The 18893-nt window shown below is 61.9% G+C and overlaps 2 protein-coding genes across 4 annotated transcripts in view; one reads left to right on the top strand and one right to left on the bottom strand.

Moving 5' to 3' along the window:
- Positions 1-591: 591 nt before the first annotated feature.
- Positions 592-8094, top strand: NACAD (NAC alpha domain containing). The gene is made up of 8 exons (XM_045565375.1): positions 592-718; positions 3422-6442; positions 6641-6753; positions 6835-6906; positions 7258-7404; positions 7496-7642; positions 7762-7884; positions 8005-8094. Exons 1-8 carry the CDS (start codon positions 652-654, stop codon positions 8017-8019), a joined length of 3705 nt encoding a protein of 1234 aa, XP_045421331.1. The 5' UTR covers positions 592-651; the 3' UTR covers positions 8020-8094.
- A 1414-nt stretch (positions 8095-9508) lies between these two features.
- Positions 9509-18893, bottom strand: part of CCM2 (CCM2 scaffold protein) — a 56400-nt gene continuing 47015 nt past the window's right edge. For all 3 annotated transcript variants that reach the window (XM_045565372.1, XM_045565373.1, XM_045565371.1), the window contains 6 exons: positions 17323-17459; positions 16169-16304; positions 13169-13226; positions 12338-12476; positions 11506-11644; positions 9509-10163 (listed from right to left, as the gene is read on the bottom strand). In XM_045565372.1, the coding sequence (XP_045421328.1) occupies positions 9883-10163; positions 11506-11644; positions 12338-12476; positions 13169-13226; positions 16169-16304; positions 17323-17459 (890 nt within the window). In that variant the 3' untranslated portion in view covers positions 9509-9882. The remainder of the gene's footprint in view (positions 10164-11505; positions 11645-12337; positions 12477-13168; positions 13227-16168; positions 16305-17322; positions 17460-18893) is intronic.

Below are 18893 nucleotides of genomic sequence, written 5' to 3'. Positions count from 1 at the left end.
GCTGCAGCTCCAGCTCACCTTTTGGATGCAGGCGCTGGGCGGGGCCCCCTCCCCTCCCCGGGCCCTGCGCCCTCTTCCCAGTCAGCCGCCGGCGGTGGCCGCAGGGGGCTGGGGCGTAGATGGAGTGAGGCGGGGGCGGGGGCGGGCCGGGGAGTCGCGGGGCGGGGGTGCTGGCGCGGAGAGTCGGTGCCGCCACCTCCCCGAGAAGCGCTCCCAGCCCGCGCTCCCAGGATCCGCAACCACCTTCCCAGGCCTCCGCACTCCAGGTTCTGGGGACACCCCCGCCTCTTCCCAGCTAAGGGTTGATGCTACCCTCGGGGGTGGCCCCGAACCCCTCCCCCGTACCGGGGTGGAAAGCTGCGGGGAAGGCGGGGCCGGGCGCACGCGGCCCTGTCGCCCCTCCGACCCGGCACCGCGAGAGCGAGGCCGCGGCAGGGCGGGTGAGGGCGCGCAGGGAGCCCCCCACGCGCGCCGCAGTGCCGCCGCCGCGCACGCTCACTGGGGGCGGCGGGCGGGCGGGGCCGCGCTGACGTCATCCGCTCCCCCCACCGCCTGGCCGAGGGGCGGCGGCCGCGCAGGCTCGGCGGGGCGGCGGCACCGACAGACGGAGGGACCGAGGGGGCGAGGGACTGGCGGGCGCACGGCCAGGCCATGCCCGGGGAGGCTGCCCGTGCCGAGCTGCTGTTGCCTGAAGCGGGCGGCCCCGGGCCCCGCACAGGTGAGGTCGCGCCGATTCTTCCCTCCCTCCGGCCGCTCCCCTCCCCAGCCGGGGCTCCCGCTCCATCCCCGCCTCTGCCCGGCCCGCTCCCTTTCCCATCCGCCTCGCCCACCTGGCTCTCCCCCCTCGGGCTCTTTCCAGCCTTGCCCTTCCCTCCACGTGAACCCTGCCCTCCCCCTCACCAGAATCGCAGGTAAGGGTGGGGGGCGCAGGGAGTGCCCTCCGCAAGCCAGAAGCGACATGGGGCTTGCATCCTTGGCCTCTGACCCGGGGGTCGTGGGGGCTTGTGTCCTGTCCGCTGCTCCCCATTGTCTGCACCCTGCTGCCGACCTGGCGCGGTTGGGCTGCTCTGGACCAAAGGCGGTGGGTTGGGGGAGTGGAGGGCAGCGGGTCTCTGAAGGTGCCCACCGGGAATGTCCTCAGCTGCACCCAGGCTATCCAGGGCCAGGACTGGTCGTGGTTCTGGAGGGAGGAGCAGGACTGGCTGGAGCCTGGGGCAGCTCAGAGGCAGGACCAGTTTGTCAGGAAAAGGGTGGATTTGAGTCTGGGAGGTGGGAGGCCTTGGGGGAGGTGGCCTGGTTAGCAGTGGCCCTGGTGGTCCTTGGAGAGGTTGGGTCAGCAACCGTTGGTGGAGGCTGATGGGTCCACCTGGACCTGGGAACAATCAGAGCCTGGATGGCCCCGCCATGGAGGTCGGCCATGTGTGGTTTGGGTAGGGCCAAGGGCACCTTGCTGTGGATGAAAAGTCACCTGGCCATGGGACCAGTGCTGGGTCCTGGGGCCTGACCGAGAGGTGACACAGGCTGCTGGATCTACTCTGAGTGGGAGGCAGGCAGTACAGGCCGGACTCCCCAGACCCAGGGTCCTGTGCTGGCTCTGCTCTGGCTTGTATGGTGACCTTGAATGAGCTCCTTTAGCCTTTGGTTCCCTTCCATTCCGCCCTTGGCCCAGCTCTGCCATTCCCCTGCCCTGGGGGCCACGCCTGGGGCCAGAGCCAAGAACCCAGCCTCAGGGCACCCAGTGATGCCCCAGAGCCACACCCACTGCTGGTGTTGGGTGTCTGGCATTCGTGGACCCAAAGGACCCCCTTCTCTCTGGGTGCCCTCGCATCCCAGCAGCAAAACCCTTGAGTGAAAAGTCCCAGCTGGTGGCTGAGGGCCCTGGGCTCTGATGCTGCTGAGGGCAGATGGGGCAGCCTGGCAAGGGGGCCACCGCCGTCTTCAGCTTTACCTCTAATCCCGGCTCCACTTTGCAGATGAGACAGCTGAGGTGTAGGGGATGTTTTCCTTGTCACTAGTGAGCATGGGAGAGCAAGAATCACCAGGCAGGCATCTGCAGGCCAGAGAACTAGCCCCTGTGCGCTGCCCCTCCCTGCTTCTCCGGCAGAACTTGGCCTGGGCTCTGGAGGGAGGAGGGCCTTAGTCCAATGCTTCAAACAGAGGTGTTCTTGGCTTTGGTCCAGGTGAGGGAGGGCATGTCACAGAGACATTAAAAATGAGGCTTGTGAGCATTTGAAGCACACAGGAAAACACAAGATTATGCTGGGCGCAAACATCTAGATTCAAAACTGTGTAGTGTGATCTCACCTGTGATAAAACACAGGCCAGTAAGAGAACAGGAGGCAGAAAACCACAGCGGTGTGGTGTGCTGCAACTTCAGAGGGGTTTTCTTCCACCTCCTTGAGTCCCCTAAGTCCTTTCTGACCCATGCACGTTACTTCCTGGTGCGTGTGGAGTCATTTCTCAGCTGGAGGTATCGGCCCAGCGTTACTGAGCACTGTGGCCTGACGGTGAGGTCTTGCCTGGGGTCTGGGTGGGGAGGTGCACCAGGGACCCAGAGATGGGCCGCAGGGCAGGATGGGCGCTTCCAGCCCTGGAGAGGGGTCTTGTGCTCACCATGGGGTGGCTGTCACCACGGAGAAGACTCCGCCAGAGGCTCCCACTGGCTCTTGCACAGCTGTCCTGTGCTCTCGCTGGACTCCATGGTCACCATCCCTGCCCACCACTGCCCTTCTGGCTGGATGCTCCAACTCAGCCTTGGTGGACACTCATCTCTGCTCTCTAGAAACTTGGCCGCATGCGGTGACCCCTGGCTTCCCCTTTTCTCTGGCCACAGGGAGCGGGGAGGGGAGCAGGGTCGGGGGTAGAGCCTCGGTGAGCCCCTGACAGGGTGGCCTTAAGTATAGGCAGCAAGGATAGGAGAGATGAGCCAGAGAGGCGAGACCTCCACCTCACAGCAGGGTGCGACCCAGAATGCTCCAGAGCTATGCATCCTGCGAGCCCCTTCCTGCCTCACGTGTTCATCTGGCAGGAGGTCAGATTCTGGTCACTGCCTGTCCTGCCAAGCCCGGCTGCACCGCACTGATTGTGTGGAAAGAAACAGGCAAAGAGACAGAAATGCTAGCTGCGTCTTTGCTGAAGTGTCCTGAGAGAGCTGCCGGGCAAGTCCGTTAATGACACCCAACAACACTCCCCTCAAAGCTCTCCACAGAGCCACCATCAGCTGCCGTCTGCCCTGTCAAAACTCCTGGGACGTCTCCCTCAAGCAGAGCCCGCACGGCCTCTGCTCCTTTCCTCCCTGCCTTCCTCGGCCCTCCTGTCAGCTCTCCTCTGAGCCCTTTTCCTGGGAAATCCACCTCCCCGGGCCTGGTCCCTGCCTTGAGGTGCGTCCCGGGGCGCCTCATGTCCTTCTCTGTCTCCACAGATCTTCCCTGCGATGCAGCTGCTGCCACCATCCCAAGAGGGGACCAGCGGGAGCCCCATGTCCTGACCCCAGGGCCCAGTCCCCTGGCCCTCACGTTCCTGCCCAGCAAGCCGGGCACCCGGCCCCAGCCCGAGGGGGCCAGCTGGGATGCAGGGCCCCACGGGGCCCCCTCAGCCTGGGCGGACCCCGCTGAGGGCAGCCCGAGCCCGGTGCTCCTCCCGGAGGGCCTGCCCCCCCAGGCTCTGCCCGCCGAGGCTCCTCTCCCAGCCACCCTGGAGCCCCGGATTGTGATGGGCGAGGAGACGTGCCAGGCCCTCCGGTCACCCAGGGCTGCCCAGCCAGCGCTCAGGGACTGGGAGGGTGGTGGGCGAGCAAGCCTGAACCCGCCTCCCGAGTCATGTTCTCAGGATGATCCTTCTGTGCCTTCCCCTCCCCCAGACCCTGATTCCTACTTCACGCCCCCCTCCACCCCCACCAAGACCACCTATGCCCTGCTCCCTGGCCGAGGGCCCCACAGGGACACCTGGGACTCGGAGGCGGAGCTGCTGGAGGAGCTGCTGGACTCATCCCCAGCCTCGCCCTCGGGCTCCTACATCACGGCTGATGGGGACAGCTGGGCCTCCTCACCCTCCTGTTCCCTCGGCCTGCTGGCTGCCGCTGAAGGGCTGGACTTCCCCTCGGGCTGGGGCCTCTCTCCCACGGGGTCCGTGATGGAAGAACGAGAGCTGCACCCTGCCGGGCCCCCGGGGCCCCCGTCCTCCGAGTCCAGCCTCTCAGCAGACAGCGACTCCTCCTGGGGCCAGGAGGGCCACTTCTTCGACCTAGACTTCCTGGCCAATGACCCAATGATCCCTGCAGCCCTCCTGCCCTTCCAGGGCAGCCTCATCTTCCAGGTGGAAGCGGTGGAGGTGACGCCACTGCCCCCAGAGGAGGAGGAAGAGGAGGAGGAGGAGGAGGTCGCGGCTCCCGACCCAGCTGGGGACCCGGCTGGGGAGGGTGATGAGGACACCACGTCCGCCTCCTTCCTGCAGTCCCTGTCTGACCTGTCCATCATGGAGGGCATGGACGAAGCCTTTGCCTTTCGAGATGACACCTCCGGGGCCTGCTCCGACTCGGACTCGGCCTCCTACGCAGGGGCGGACGACGAGAGGCTGTACAGCGGGGAGCCGCACGCCCAGCCCGCCGTCCTGCTCCGGGACAGCGCGCCGGAGGCGGAGGAGGGCGGAGGGGGGCCCGAGGGGCCGCAGGCTCAGGAGGGGGCCGCGCTCGAGGGCCCAGAGGCTGCTCCTGAGGTCTCAGGGCGAGAGGCCCCTCTCACCCAAAGCCAGGAGTCCATTTCGGAAATATCAGAAGAGGGCCTCGTCGTAGGCCAGGAGCCTGCTGCCACTGTGACCCCTCACGCTCTGCAGGCAGCCCCAGCCCTCCCGGTGGGGGCGGCTACCAGGGTGACCACGCCGGCTGGGGAGGAAGAAGCAGACTCCACAGCTGGACAGGCCCCTGCTGCCGGGGCGACGCCTCAGCCCTCCCGGGAGCCTGTCACTGCAGAAACACCTGCGACTCCGCAGGAAGAAGCAAGCCTCACATTGTGCCCAGACCCTGCTCAGAACTTGACGGGAGAAGGAGGGCCAGGCCTCCCCTCAGGCCCAAAGCCTGGGCCTGCAGCCACGCCCGTGCCCCCGCAGGCTGAAGAGGGTCTTCCCTTACCCGAGGACTGCGCCATGGCAGCACCTCTGCCCCTGCCCGATGCAGGCCCCTCCTCAGGCCAGGAGCCTGTAGCTGCGGTCACCCCTCAGGCCCTGCAGGCAGAAGCAGGCTGTGCCCCAGAGACAGAGCCCGTGGCCCCCGTGGCCCAGGAAGAAGTGGGTGTGGCGCAAGGACTGAGGCCAGCACCTGACGAGAAGGATGCAGCCCTCCCTGGAGGCGTGGAGCCTGCTGCCTCGGACCAGGTCCAACAGGACGACCCAGAGCCAGCTGCAGACGCAGAGGCCCCTTGGGCCTCACGTGAAGATGCATGTCCCACCCTGGGCACGGAGGCCCCTGCTGCTCCCGAGCCTGCCTCTGGTGCTGGGGAGGAATTAGCCGAAGACCTTTCTGTGCCCGAGTGGGAGGCATGTCTGGAAGCCCCGGTGCAGACAGGTGATGGAGCTGAGCCCCACTCAGCTCCAAAGGAGGCCCTGGGGGCTGAGAACCAGAGGGAAGGAGGTCCTAAGCCACCGGCACAGGGACATGGACCTGGGGCAGCACCCCAAGGTGCAGGGGAAGCTCTCGAGGCACATCCTGCTGCCTGCCCTGAGGCTGACCAGGCACCGCCCCTGAGCCCCGCCAGGGAGGGAAGGGACCCAGAGCCCACTCCTGGACCCAGGCTTCCCACAGCTGTGGCCGCCGAGGCCGGTCTGGGCTCCTGCCCAGAGTCTCCAGCAGGGACTGCGTCTGGGCTGGACAGAGGCTGTCCTGAAGAGCCTGCCCCCATGTCCACACCACCCTCCCAGCAGCTGGAGCCTGCGCAGGGCCTGGACAGCGGTGAGCAGCCCCAGGCAGCACCCAGGGCCGTCAGCCCCTCCTCGCCACAGCCCCCAGAAAGCCCTGCCAGGGGCCTGCCCAGTGCACCCCAGGACAGGCTCCCGGGCCCTGACACCTCTACTCCTGGCGTCCTTGCCAGGGCATCCCCACCCCCACTGGAGCCCCCTGCCCCCTGCCCGTGCCAGGGCCCCCAGGAAGACTCCGTGGAGGACGAGGAGCCCCCAGGTTCTCCAGGCCTCCCACAGCCTGAGGCAGGAGCCCGGCCAGCAGCTGCTGCTGTCTCAGGAACCTCACAGCCTCCAGGGACTGGGCATCGGGTCAGCCTCTCGCCCCACTCTCCCCTCCTAAGCCCCAGGGCAGCCCCCACAGAAGCCAAAGACCTGGCCTTGCGGATCTCGCCCCCCTGCCAAGTGCCTCCTTGCTCTGGGCCCCGAAGCCCACCTGGCCCTCAAGAGCTCCCAGCCTCTGAGCAGCAAGAGGATGAGGACAGCCTGGAGGAAGGTGAGGAGGAGCATGGGGTGGGGCCCCCAGGGCTGGGGCAGCTGTCTTGGGCTGGGGGGCCTCTGGGAGGGCCCAGACGCCATGCTCCATCATGGAGAGCCAGCATTGCTCTCTAACCCTGATGTGGCAGCAGGGCAGTGTGGCCGGGCCCTGCCCCTAGGAGGGAGAGGTCATCCTCACACCTGTCCCCTTCCCCAGACTCACCTCGCGCCCCGGGCTCAGGCCAGCACTCGGACAGCCACGAGGAGTCATCAGCCGAGCTAGATGAGCAGGACATCTCGGCACCCCAGACCACGCAGTGCCCAGCCCAGGTGCCCTGTCCAGGGGAGAGGGTGGGCCTCTGGGAGGGCTCCACACCCACCCACGGATGCTCAGCCCTCACCTTTCCCCAGGCCCCAACAGGCAGCAGTGAGGAGACCATCGCCAAAGCCAAGCAGAGTCGCAGTGAGAAGAAGGCCCGAAAGGTGGGCTGGGGGCTCTCTGCTGGGACCCCAGGACTGGGACTGTCTGCGTAGGGGAACGTCCTTACCAAGACCCGTCACACTCCATGGCTAATGAAATCCCACCCATGAGGAGGCCTTTAGGTCAATGCCAGTAACCCACACACCTGCCCTCAAACAGCTGAGGCTGGACATGCAGACAGCCCTTACAGACTGAGGCCGGCCCCCTCTTGCACACAGGGAAGGACTGACCACCCAGGGTCACTGGGAAGTTTCTAGTAGAGCCTTTCTTTGCCTTCCTGGGCACTGTGCTGCCTTCCTCCCCCAACTCGGGCTGACGCCAGCTCAGAGCCCAACTCTGCCCTCTGCTCCCAGGCGATGTCAAAGCTGGGCTTGCGGCAGATTCAAGGAGTCACCAGGATCACCATCCAGAAGTCCAAGAACATCCTCTTTGTCATCGCCAAGCCTGATGTCTTTAAGAGCCCGGCCTCAGACACTTATGTGGTCTTCGGTGAGGCCAAGGTCGGTCCTGGCCATAGCTTTGCAGAATGGGGAGGACAGGGGCACAGGGAGTGTATGGGCTCTGCTGACACAGCTGTCTCCTGTGCTGCAGATTGAGGACTTGTCCCAGCAAGTGCACAAAGCCGCAGCCGAGAAGTTCAAGGTGCCCTCAGAGCCCTCTGTCCTGGTCCCTGAGTCAGCACCCAGGGCCCGGGTGAGGCCAGAGTGTGAGGAGGAAGAAGAGGAGGAGGAGGAGGAGGTGAGGTCCAGGGCTCCCTGCATGGGAGGGGTCTGCCTGGAGGAGCCTGCCTCCAGGGAAGGGCTCTGGCCCAGGGGCCTCGGGCAGCTCCAGCCACTTCCCTGCTCCCCCCACCCCAGGTGGATGAGGCAGGGCTGGAGCTGCGCGACATCGAGCTGGTGATGGCCCAAGCCAATGTGTCCAGGGCCAAGGCTGTGCGGGCCCTGAGAGACAACCACAGTGACATCGTCAATGCCATCATGGTGAGCAAGCACTGGCTCCTTCCCTGCCCCTGAGGGCCTCCGAGAGAAACCGCTGTTGGCTCTGCTGGGGGTGGTGGCACTTCCCCCAACATGACCCTCTCTGTCTGCGTTTTTCCGCAGGAACTGACCATGTAGCTGCTGACCTGAAGCTGGGTCCACCCTGCCCCTTCCCCCAGCTCTGCTGCTCAATAAACTGGTGTCCCCTCATCACCCTCGGATGTCCCCTTATTGAACTTTTGTTCCCTCATCGTCCTCTGGAGTCCCTCATCACCCCCTGGCGCCCCCTCATTGATCTCTGTCATTCCCTCATCGCCCCCGGTGCCCCCTCATCACTCCCTGGTGTCCCCTCGGCCCAGCTCTGCTGCGTGCCCTCTACCCTTTCTGCTGCCAAAGACCAGCGATCCACATTGTGGGGCCACGTCCGGGACAGGGGCCCTGAAGGGGCAGGCGTGTGGCTCCTAGGACTGTCCACGTAGAAGGCCCACAAATGGCCGAGATCAGTGCGTGCAGAGGCTGGGCTGGCACTGTGACCCGCTCCGGCACAGGGTGGGCTCTGGGAGGGGCAGGAGACCAGAGGACTTTCTGGTTTGTCCTCAGTCTCTCCTGGTGCTTCCAAGAGGCCCATTTGCATGTAAACCTAGAGACGACTCCAACAACAACGAGCCTTTCTGCCTTCATGGCCCAGGCACATAAGTGAGAAGCTCTAGGACAACACAGGCCAGAGGGAATTCTCCCTATAAACACTGTCCTGGCCACTTTCCTGTCCTAAAGCTGAGGTACCACACAGACCCAACCATCTTGTTCTGGAAGGCGCGGGAGGGACACTCTGGACCCTCTGGCTTGGCCTATACACAACTGGAGCATCCATCAGCCCCTGGGGCTCTGCCTCCTCCCTCCCCAGGCTGGGCCAGGGAAGTGCCAGGGCATGTGCAGCCCTCTCTGCCCAGCAGGACACGGCCCCCAGCCTGGGCAGGAGGGGCATGTGACCGTCCAGTCTCCTCAGCCTGGGCGCTTCCTGAATGTACCCTTGGGGGTCTCAGCAGGGGTATAGCCACTTTCTAGTGGAAGGAGAGGCCCAGGACAAGCTGCCCCAGATTACCTCCCCCCCATCCCCTCCACATGTCCCCAGGAAGGTTGGCAGGGGCCCAAAGGGTAAAGGCAAGAATGAAGCCAACAGGGCTTGAGGGGAAGGGCTCAGGGACGGGACGAGGGTGGGGGGAGGGGCAGCAGAGGAGCGAACTGGACTCTGCGAGTTGGACCCTGGGCCCCAGTGAAGAGTCTGGCAGATGACACTCCGGTCAGCAGGAGCAGTGGTGCAGGGAGAGGGGCCCTTAGGCACAGCTAGGGTCCTCAGAGGATTCAGTGCATGGGATGTAATGATCAAGGGGTCCCTGCCACCCACGAGAGGCCCCAGAACACTTGCTCATGTCCCACGACCATACTGCCAAAGCCCAAATTGGGTCCTTCCTGTGGCACGAGCCCGCTGCCTCTTCTAACCCAGCCCCCTGCGACCACTGTGCCCAGCCCTAGGCACTGCAGGGCAGATGTGGCCCCAGGGACAGAGGCCAGAATGGACACCCATCCTGGCACCCATGGCTTTTACCCAAATGGATCAGAAACATGCTTGGCAACCAGAGATTAAATTATTCACATTGCAGTAAACTTCTTTTTAAGTTCTCTGAGAGTTACAATAGGAACATCATGTGCAAAACCGACAGCTGTCCAAGGCCCTGGCTGACAGGAGTGGCTCTCCCTGCCAGCTCAGCCTGGTCCTCTTCAGACAGGTACGTGGTGCGGGGCTTGGCAGAGCCCCGGCGGATGAGGCCCAGAGCTTTCTACCCAGCACTGGGGTGTGTGTCCCTAGGCAACGCCTGGCTCCTTCACAGTGGAGGACCTGGGCCGCCGGGGCCACCTGTGCCTGGAGCTCCTCCCCAGGCTCCAGCAAGTGGGAGGGGCTGAACTGTGCAGAAGGTGTGGGTGCTCCCCGCCTGCCACCTGTCACGCTGAGTCCTGGTCCATGCTGCAGCCCAGCGCCTCAATGTCACTGCTGATGTCCGAGATCATGCGGTCCCACTCGTCTCCCTCAGAGGGTGCCGACCGGTCGTCGGAGCTGCCTGCAGCCCTGTTCCCATTGGTGGTGGAGCTGGACGTGGTGCTCAGCATCCCCCGGTGCCTGCCGAAGCTGTCGGTGATGATGCCACGGCCGTCCTTCACGCCGATGGTCTCCAGGAAATTCTCGAAGTGCTGGCTGTCCTTCTCAGGGATGAAGGGCCGCAGACCTGCAGACGCGAGACGTGCAGCATGGCACCTCCAGGTGGGCTCGGCCTGCTCGCTCTGCTCCCAGGGCTCAGAGCCCGGGACAGGGCCGCAGTTGCCCCTGGGTGCACAGCCTGGGAGACCGCACACCACGCTTACCACGTCTGTCTACTGAGGTGGAAGGCATGTGCCCTGCCCAGGTGGTCGGGGTAGGTCCCCAACTCCCACAGGCACTGCGGGCCCTGGGCAGCTCACTGCTTCCGGCACACCCGCCCTTCCTGGCCTCAGGGCGCCAGCACCGGGCGTCCATGACCGCCTCTCATTCTCTGTCAGTCCTCACGAAGCTCCCATTTTACAGGTAAGAGAGCTGAGGCCCACAGCAGTCCTTGAAGCTGCCTCCTGGCACCCAGCAATGAGGGTGCAGTCTCTCAGAGGAAGGCCTCACACCAAAACTCGCCGTTTCCCTGCCACGGCCCAGGACAGGGGACCACCCTTACTTAGAAGGCCACCCTCCTATGCAGGTGTCTCTCGGAACCTCTACCCCTGCCGCAGGTGGCAGGCAGAGCCCATGGCAGGAGGAGACACAGGTCCTAGCATGGAAGGGGTGGGGTGCCGCTTAGACAGGGCCGCCTGCCCCGGCCTGCAGCCCTCCATCCTCCCGTGAGCTCCCGGCTGGGATGAGGGTAACACACCCTCCTTCCTTGGTTTGTTCAGGGCACAAGCTCAGGACTCAGGAACCCTCAACTAGCTACCACCAACTCGCCACGCTCTAAGCATCAGCAGAAGGGGAAACCACAGCTGAGTCACTGTCCCTGCAAGGTACGAGGCTGACAGCTGACTCTGCCAGGCAGATGAAAGGCCAAGGCCCGCTGTGTGAGGCAGGCCAGACCACCCAGCCTGCCAGCTGCTCTGATCTAATGTGGTGAGCTCTTTGGGGGTCTTGGCAAAGGTTAGTCCTTCCACCTGCTCGGCAAAGAGGTATCTTTGCCTCCGCCCATCAAACTCCTACACAGTTCCCAAAACCACACCTCCCTGACTGCGCTCCAGCACTCCTTCAAATCCCAGGGTTTCGTTCTCCCAGCCCCGCTCCGGGGAACTCTCTGCTGCTTCCTGGCAGGGCCCTCCCAGCTCAGCTCAAGGGCTCCAGGAGAGTGAAGGACGGCTGATGGTCCCTGGCAGTCCCTGGGAAGAGCCCTCTGGGTAGTCACAGCAGGTCCCCTGGCCTCGCCCTGCACTCTGATGACCATCTCTGGTTCAAACTCCCATCCCTGATGGAGCCCCCACCCACCCAGGGTCACATTCCCAGGAGGGGACAGCCTCCCCGAGCAAGCTTTGGGCCAGTCACCCTCTCAGGGTCCTGCTCACCGAGCAGCAGGAACTTGCGGCTGTCCCCATAGAGCTGCCGCAAGTTGATGCAGAACTCATGGATGGAGGCCCCGTTGCGGTACTCGTGCAGCCGCATGGCAAACTGCTGGATCTCCTGCGACGACAGCTTGGTGCGCAGCTGCAAGAAAGCAGAGCCAGGTGCTGGGCTGGGCACAGCGGGCGAGATCTGGCAGCCCCGCCCCACCCTGCCACGGCCGCCAACCCCGGGCGGAGCTCCCACAGCAGGCACGATGGGCACAGCCGCAGAGCCGTGTGAGCCCGCGCCAAGCGCGCGCTGGCCGCCTCTAGCTTCACGTCTGCACAGGCTGTGGGGTCAGAATGCCCACAGCGCGTCCTCGTCCCGTCAGGCCCGGTGTGGGGGCCACCCAGAGGAGACGGAGGCACCCGGCAGCTCCAGGCCCCTGCGCTGGAACACCAGCCCCTCTCCGGAGTGGGCGGGAGGCAGGGGGCCCGGACAGGAGTCAGCAGGGCGGGGTTGGAAGTGGGTGACCTGGGGCCCAGGGCCAGTGTTGATGCCTTCAGGACACAAAACACAGGCAGATCAGGAAGACAAAGCTTTCAGTGACAAAACTTCATATGACGAGCAGAAAGTGTCTGGCTGGTGGCCTTCCGGGGCCCACCATCCCCCACCTCCTGGGACTCGGGCTGGTGTGGTCCAGCCCCACCACTCATGCTCTCCAGACTGGCCCCTGGGAAAAGGCAGCGACACAGGCAGAATCGACCGGGTGTGCCCAAGGCATCCGTCAGCTCCAAAGCCGGAAGAAGCGTGTCCCAGCACCGCCTCCTGCCGCCCTCTCTGCCCAGGGCCTACCGTCAGCATGTAGTCCTGCAGCAGCTCCGTGGCGCTGGCGCTCAGCTCGCTCTCGCTGACCGTCTTGCCGTGGGATAACGGCTGAATGTAGAAGGACAACGGCGACACTCCGCCTGCATCCGCGGAGTCAGGGAAGGAGCTGCAAGGGAATGCAGCATGTGGGCGGGCGGCGTCCCGACCCCTCCATCCCACACGGCTTTCGGGGAGCCTAGCCAGTGCCAGGTGTGTGCAGATCCCTGCTCTTGAGCAGAGAAACGTCAGTGACCAATGATGACAATGACAAGGACGACAAAAATGATGACAAAAGGACAGCTGGCCAGGTGTGGAGGGTGGTCACCCCAAAGGTGTGGCTTTCAGACAGGCTTTGAGGGAGGGAGGGAATGCGTGGGCCAGGGGGGTGGGCAGTGCTGTTGGGGGCAACGGGCTGGGAGGGAGGCCCGGGGGACAGACTGGTCAGGGAAGTGCCTGGAGCCGGGCAGGCAGGGAGGGGTGGCAGGAAAGCAAAGCTTGGGCTAAGCTGCTACGGAGGGGACAGGCGGCAGGCACGGGGCTGGCAGGCCACAGCCTCAGCAGGTTTGGGCAGAGGAACGATACCATCCAATGTGACCTTTACAAGGTCACTCCAGAGGCCGCAGGAAGCCGGGCAGGCCAGGGAGAGACCAGAGGGAGGGCAAGGGCTCTAGAAGCCTACCAGGAGGGGGTGGAGAGTTTGGGGTGCTGGGCTCAGCAAAGATGAGGTGAGCTTGGGGGCCAACTGGGCGGAGCCCAGACAACATCAGGCAACATGTCTGAAGCTTGTTCAGCCCTGGGGCTCAGGGCACGTGTACTCACAAAGTGCTGGCTTCTGCCTCGTACGTCTCCTTAATGTCCACTTTCGTAGAAGAGTCGTCTGTAAGGAAGACGCAGAAACCCAAGATGACCTTCAGATACATGATGGGGAAGCACTTCAAGTCCAGCAGGGACCCTGCAGTCCTTTGTCATTGAGCCATCCGTGCCCTGGAAAGTGCTGTGTGCCCCAGGGCAAGGCCCCTGCCCAGGAGCCTGCTGAGGCTAGAGTCCACGGCTGGAGTCCACAGAGGAATCGCCCATGGTCAAAGCCAAGGAAAGCTGCCTCTGGGGCTGTGTGCCAGGCAGGGTATCAAGGGCTTTGTCTTTTTTTTTTTTTTTAATGATTTTGTTTTTTAAGGCTAGTCAGGTGAAGCAGTGGGAGTGGAGAAGGAACAAAGGAATCTGTAACTGGTTGCGCTCAATTAGTTGTAAACACCACAGCACTCGGACCAGTTGGGCTTTTTCTTCTTTAACCCAGGCACCTGTCGCCCATCCTCACCTGAGGATGAGGAACTGAGTCAGAGAGGTTGTGCAGCTTGACCCAGGTCACACACAAGTCAGGCAGAACCAAGCAGTCTGACCCCCAGCCGGGGCACATCCGAGGCTTCGGGACTCCCAAGACCCTCAGACCAGCAAAGGGTCTAGCACAGAGCAGCTACCTGGGTAACATTCAAAAACTGACACTAGGTCTATGTGACAGACTGTAGTTCTCGATTCCAAACCTGAGCAAAGGGACATTTCAACACCAGTTCTGGCAGCGAGAAGAAGCGTTGAGAGAGGCAGGTGAGTCTTGGGGAGAGTAGAGTGTAAGACTAACTGGGAGCAGCAGGGGGAGGACGGGAGAGAAGAGAGACATTTATGGCAGTGGACACGAGGTCAGCATGGCAGTCAGGATGACGGCCCCAAGGCTGTCACCCCTCATCTCCAGAACTTGTTACATGTTGCGCACATGGCTGGTTAGGGTGCTAACCAGCTGACCTTGGAATAGGGAGATGACCCTGGGTTATGTGGGTGGGCCCCGTGTGATGACAAGGGCCTGAAACGTGGGAGAGGAAGGCTGAGGGTCAGAGGAAGATGACGGTGGGCGATGCCACCGGGCTGGCTGTGCACACGGAGGAAGGGCGGAGAGCCCAAGCGCACAGCCACCCCCAGGAGCCAAAAGCGAGGAAACGGCTTCTCCTGGAGACTCCGGAAGGAACACCTGTGGACACCTTGCTCTTAGCCCACTGAGAGCATACTGGACTTTAACCTACAGAACCGTAGGAGAAAGACTTGTGTTGTTTAAGCTGCTGAGTTTTGGTGATTTGTTACAGCAGCAGCAGAGAACCAATACAGCAGGCAAAGCCCTGAGGCAGAAATAAGGAGAGGACATGTACACCCAGGTTATGTGTGACATCTGTGTGCACAGGCATGTGTGAATCCCAGGGAGAGGTCCCTGGATAAGGCTGGCGGGGCAGGAAGCCCACTTAAGGGGTGTGAGTAGGGGGGTTACATCATGCACTTCCTTTGCAAAAACTCACTCACCTGCACACTTATCATCTGTGTACTTTTCAGTAAAAAAATGTATTAAAGAAAAAAAAGACCCTACTGGGAATTCTAATGCACATGGGCCAAACCAATCACACTAAAATTGAATGTTTAACTACAGCTCGATAAACCATCCGCTATTCATGCAGTATGTGACCCTGAACAAATTATTCACCTCTAAGCCTCAACTTCTCCATCTCTACAATGGGGATAAGGATTGTACCTATCTCACTGGGTTGTCAAGGACTAAGCGGGACAGAGAGCATGCCTGGGATGGGTGCAGTGGCTCAGGCCTGTAATCCCAGCACTTTGAGACACTGAGACAGAAGGATCACTTGAGGCCAGGAGTTCAAGACCAGCCTGAGCAACACAGTGAGACCCCGTCTCTACCAAAATTAGCTAGGCATGGTGGTGCACACCTGTAGTCCCAGCTACTTGGGAGGCTGAGGCAGGAGGATCACTTGGGCCTGGGAGTTCGAGAATGCAGTGAGCTATGACTGCCTGGGTGACAAAGCAAAACCCTGTCTCAAAAAACGAAAAAAGAGCATGCCTGAGTGCTCAGTGACTCTGCAGGGCGTGAGATGCCACACGGGGCTCTGGCCCAGAAAAAGGGAGGAGGCGCTGACCGCTGCCCTCACACCAGGTACAGGCTTCTCCACGCCTCTCCACTGTTTAGCCCCTTGGCTGAGATGTGAGAATTAGGGGGGAGGCCTAGGGGGCTGGGACTTATCTTGCTAAAAAGAAGAAACTGCAGGCAACGAGCTGCACTATTTCTGGTATCTTTCTTTTTATGCAAAGCATTAATCCTCAATAACCAATAAATCTGAAAATTAGATGATCTTGGTGCTCAGAAGATTTAGCTCCAGTGAGCTTGTCTATAACGCGGTGATTCTGTATAGACTACAGGGTTCCTGAAACTCCTCCGCAACCAGCCTACGTGTGGCGTGCAGGAGGTGGTGGCTCTGAGCGCTGGTCCGGCTGTGCAGCCTTCAGCGTTCCCTCACTTCCCCACTCTCCAGCCCCCGTGCGTCTGGCCACGGCCCCAGGAGCCCTCACGCTGCGGACAGCCGTGGTCTGGGCCTGCCGACCGGGAGGTTCCCCAGAGCCCCTCTCAGCCTCCTGGATTCTCTAACATGCCCCACTGCTAGGAGCCTTCCCCTGGCCCTGTCTTTGTTCTGAGTTAGGTGAAGTGACGGTAGCCATGTGTGGTTCCAGAGAAAGCATTCATGGCCGCCAGACTTACACCAGGAAGCTACCATATCTTGGCCCGGCATTTATGCTCAAAACAACTCCCTGAAGGAGGGGTGATGTCTGTGCCTTGATTAAACTCCGCAGTGAAGTCTGGAAACAAAGGGCCACCACATCGCCACAGTAACTGTGCTAACTGCTCCCGGTGTCATTCACAGGGCAGTGAGGGCCACTGCAGCAGTCCCTCCTGCCCCTGCCCCTGCCCGCTGCCCGCCCTCACCGACGTACCGCTGTGCAGGGAGAGGTGGTGGGTCGGGGTGGAGGCCCCGTCGAATATCGCTCTGTCCAGAAAGTCGATGGTGGACTCCGTGTAAACAACCTGGAAGACCTGGCCCAGCAGGCAGCAGAGCTCCTCCGCAGCCACCTGCAGTGGGGGGACAGCAGCCACTCTGTCAGTCTGGCCAGGGCCGGGCACTGCGCCTTCTTGGGCCACTCCCAGGGCACACGGGATGTCTCGGGTGCTCAATAAATATGAGTGACCAGAACCAAGTGTCCCTCTGCCTTTCACTGCCCAAAAGGGTGTCAAAAAGGAGACCCAGCCAATTAGGACTGATCCAGGACCAGATGGTGGCCCAGGTGTGGCCTTGCAGGTATGAGGGGACTGTGCAGGCACAGGTGTCAGCCGCCTGCCCCGCCTCCTCGTCCCGTTAACCTGACCCTGTCAGTACCCGCACAACTCCTCCCCAGCCTGGGAAAGGGGGGAGAGAAGAAACCACCAGGATCACAGCCCACCCAGAGGCGTTTCTAACAGCTGTAAACGGTTTTATAACAGTGTGCTGTGGACAGCAGGGGCTCTCGTCTGGGGTGATTTTGCATTCCAACACAGAGGTTGAAAACGGCAACAGCGCCAGCATTGGGGAACCCTGACTGGAGGATATTTAAGGTGCAAGGTCACTATTATCCATTTTACAGGTACAGAAATTAAACAGAAAGGTGTTAAGTGACCCTCTGGGTGGCTGAGGGGAGCCCCAAACCCACAAATGCCCAGCCCTGGGCTCTTCCGGGCTGTGAGGAATCTGCGAGCACGGTCAACACAGGCGGGGCCGGGATGCGGTCACCACGCAGGTGGCCACCACCGCCCGTTCCCGTCAGCATGAGAGGAGGGGGAGGCACCTTGGAGAGAAGAATGACGAGCAAAACGTCCGCCGGCGCCAGTGGTGCCAGTCTCAGGGACGGGGCTTAGGGAGGGAGGGGCCGGGGTGGGGCCTGGGCGGGACCTGGAATGCAGCCATGCGCGGAGCAGAGCTGTGGGCAGGGCGGGGCAGGGCCCGGGGAAGAGCTGGGCAGGGGGAGGCACGGGCTAGGGCCGGGCGTGGATAGGCAGGGCACGTGGGCCTGGCCCGGTCACGAACAGGGTCTGGGCGGGGCCTGGGCGGGCTCACCTTGCTCTCCGCAGCCAGGATGACCAGGCAGCATGCCTCCACCGGCCCCACTGCGCTCTCTGACAGGGAGCCTGCACTGAGGCCTCTGGAACTTTCCGCACACAGACTCTGGCTGGGGGAGATGCCCGGGTCCTGGGCTGAGAAGTCAACACCATCTCAGGTTAGTGCAGGAGGACAAGTGCAAGTACACCTGAGGCACTGGCTGGGGCTGCTTTTAAAATGCTGCAGGGGACTTTTACCTGGCTCAGGTGGCTGCCAAACGACCTGGTTGACAGGCCTGCACCAGGCACACCCTCTGGGCAGGTCCCCTCCCCTCCTCTGCCTCAATAAACAAGGGCGGGAACAGACGTAAGCCCTAAGCTCCGGGGCACCAGAGCTTTCTTGTGTCATCCTGCAATTTCACATGGTTCAAATTTATATACAATAGACCACAATCCTAAGAATAGTCCACCGCCAGGAGGTTTCCATGTGCTCTGGCCCAAGGCACTCCCTTCTTACAAATGGGTAAACTGAGGCATGGTGGGGGGTGAAGGGCTGGGCCTGAGAGTATGTGAGTGACAAAGTCCAGGTGCCAATCGAGATGGTCAGATCCTGGTGTCCTGTTCCTAATCCCCTACCCAGGGCCTCCCCAGACAAACAAGTTTCTCATGTGACACATGGGGTAACCCCAGGCTTCCCCAATGGCAAGAGGGAGGCCCCTGTCCAGAAAGCAGGGCTCCAAGAGCTAGCACAACCTGGGAGGACTTCAGGGCTAGAAGCAAAGCCTGGAAGTGCCCCTAGTGCCAGGCCCAATACAGGGGGGACAGAAAGGCAGAACCGGGAAGCTGCTGGGGAGATAAGAACCGGGCCAGTTGCAGGCCAGATGCCAGCTGGCTGGTACACGAGCAGACAAGGGCTCCGTAAGGGACAGCTCCACAAGCCCCACAGTGAGATGCCGGGCACTACTCTGTCCCTAAGGCAGCCACTGGCCACGGGGCTACTGAGCATGTGGAATGTGACAAGTCCACACTGAACTGTCAGTGTAAACTACACACGGGGCTTCAGACCTGGCACAAAGAAAGTAAGCTAAATAGCGCAATGATTTTCTACTGATTATATGATAGTATTTTGGATATAGAGGGCTAAATAGAATATTACTGAAACTAATTTCACTTGCTTCTCTTTACTTTTTTAACATTTTTAAAAACGCTGGCTCCCTGGCCCATGCCTATGCGGTTTCTCAAGGCAGCAGGATGGCAGTTTAAAGACACAGACAGTGAACGTGGACCTCTCCTGCGTCATACAGCAACTGCTCTAGCAGATGCACAGATGACCCTGCTTCCACCAGCGCCACCTAAGTCACCGCCCTCTAAGCAGCTCCTGCCACGTGGACCCTCCTGCAGCCAGACCTGCCCCTCTCCCACAACGATCCCCCCCTGGACTGTCCCAACTGCCAGCACACCTTGGGTCCACAGAGGCATACAGATGTGCCTGCAGGCAGTGGGCACTGACTAAACGTTAGCTGTTCGCCTGCCAGTCTGCGTGCCGGGAAGTGTCCGTTGCTAACCCTAACCGCACGCCTGCCGTAACAC

This window comes from Lemur catta, chromosome 11 (assembly GCF_020740605.2).
Source record: "Lemur catta isolate mLemCat1 chromosome 11, mLemCat1.pri, whole genome shotgun sequence".
Taxonomy (NCBI): Eukaryota; Metazoa; Chordata; class Mammalia; order Primates; family Lemuridae; genus Lemur; species Lemur catta.
Note: the sequence above shows the minus strand (reverse complement) of the source record. Positions and strands in the feature narration are given on the sequence as shown.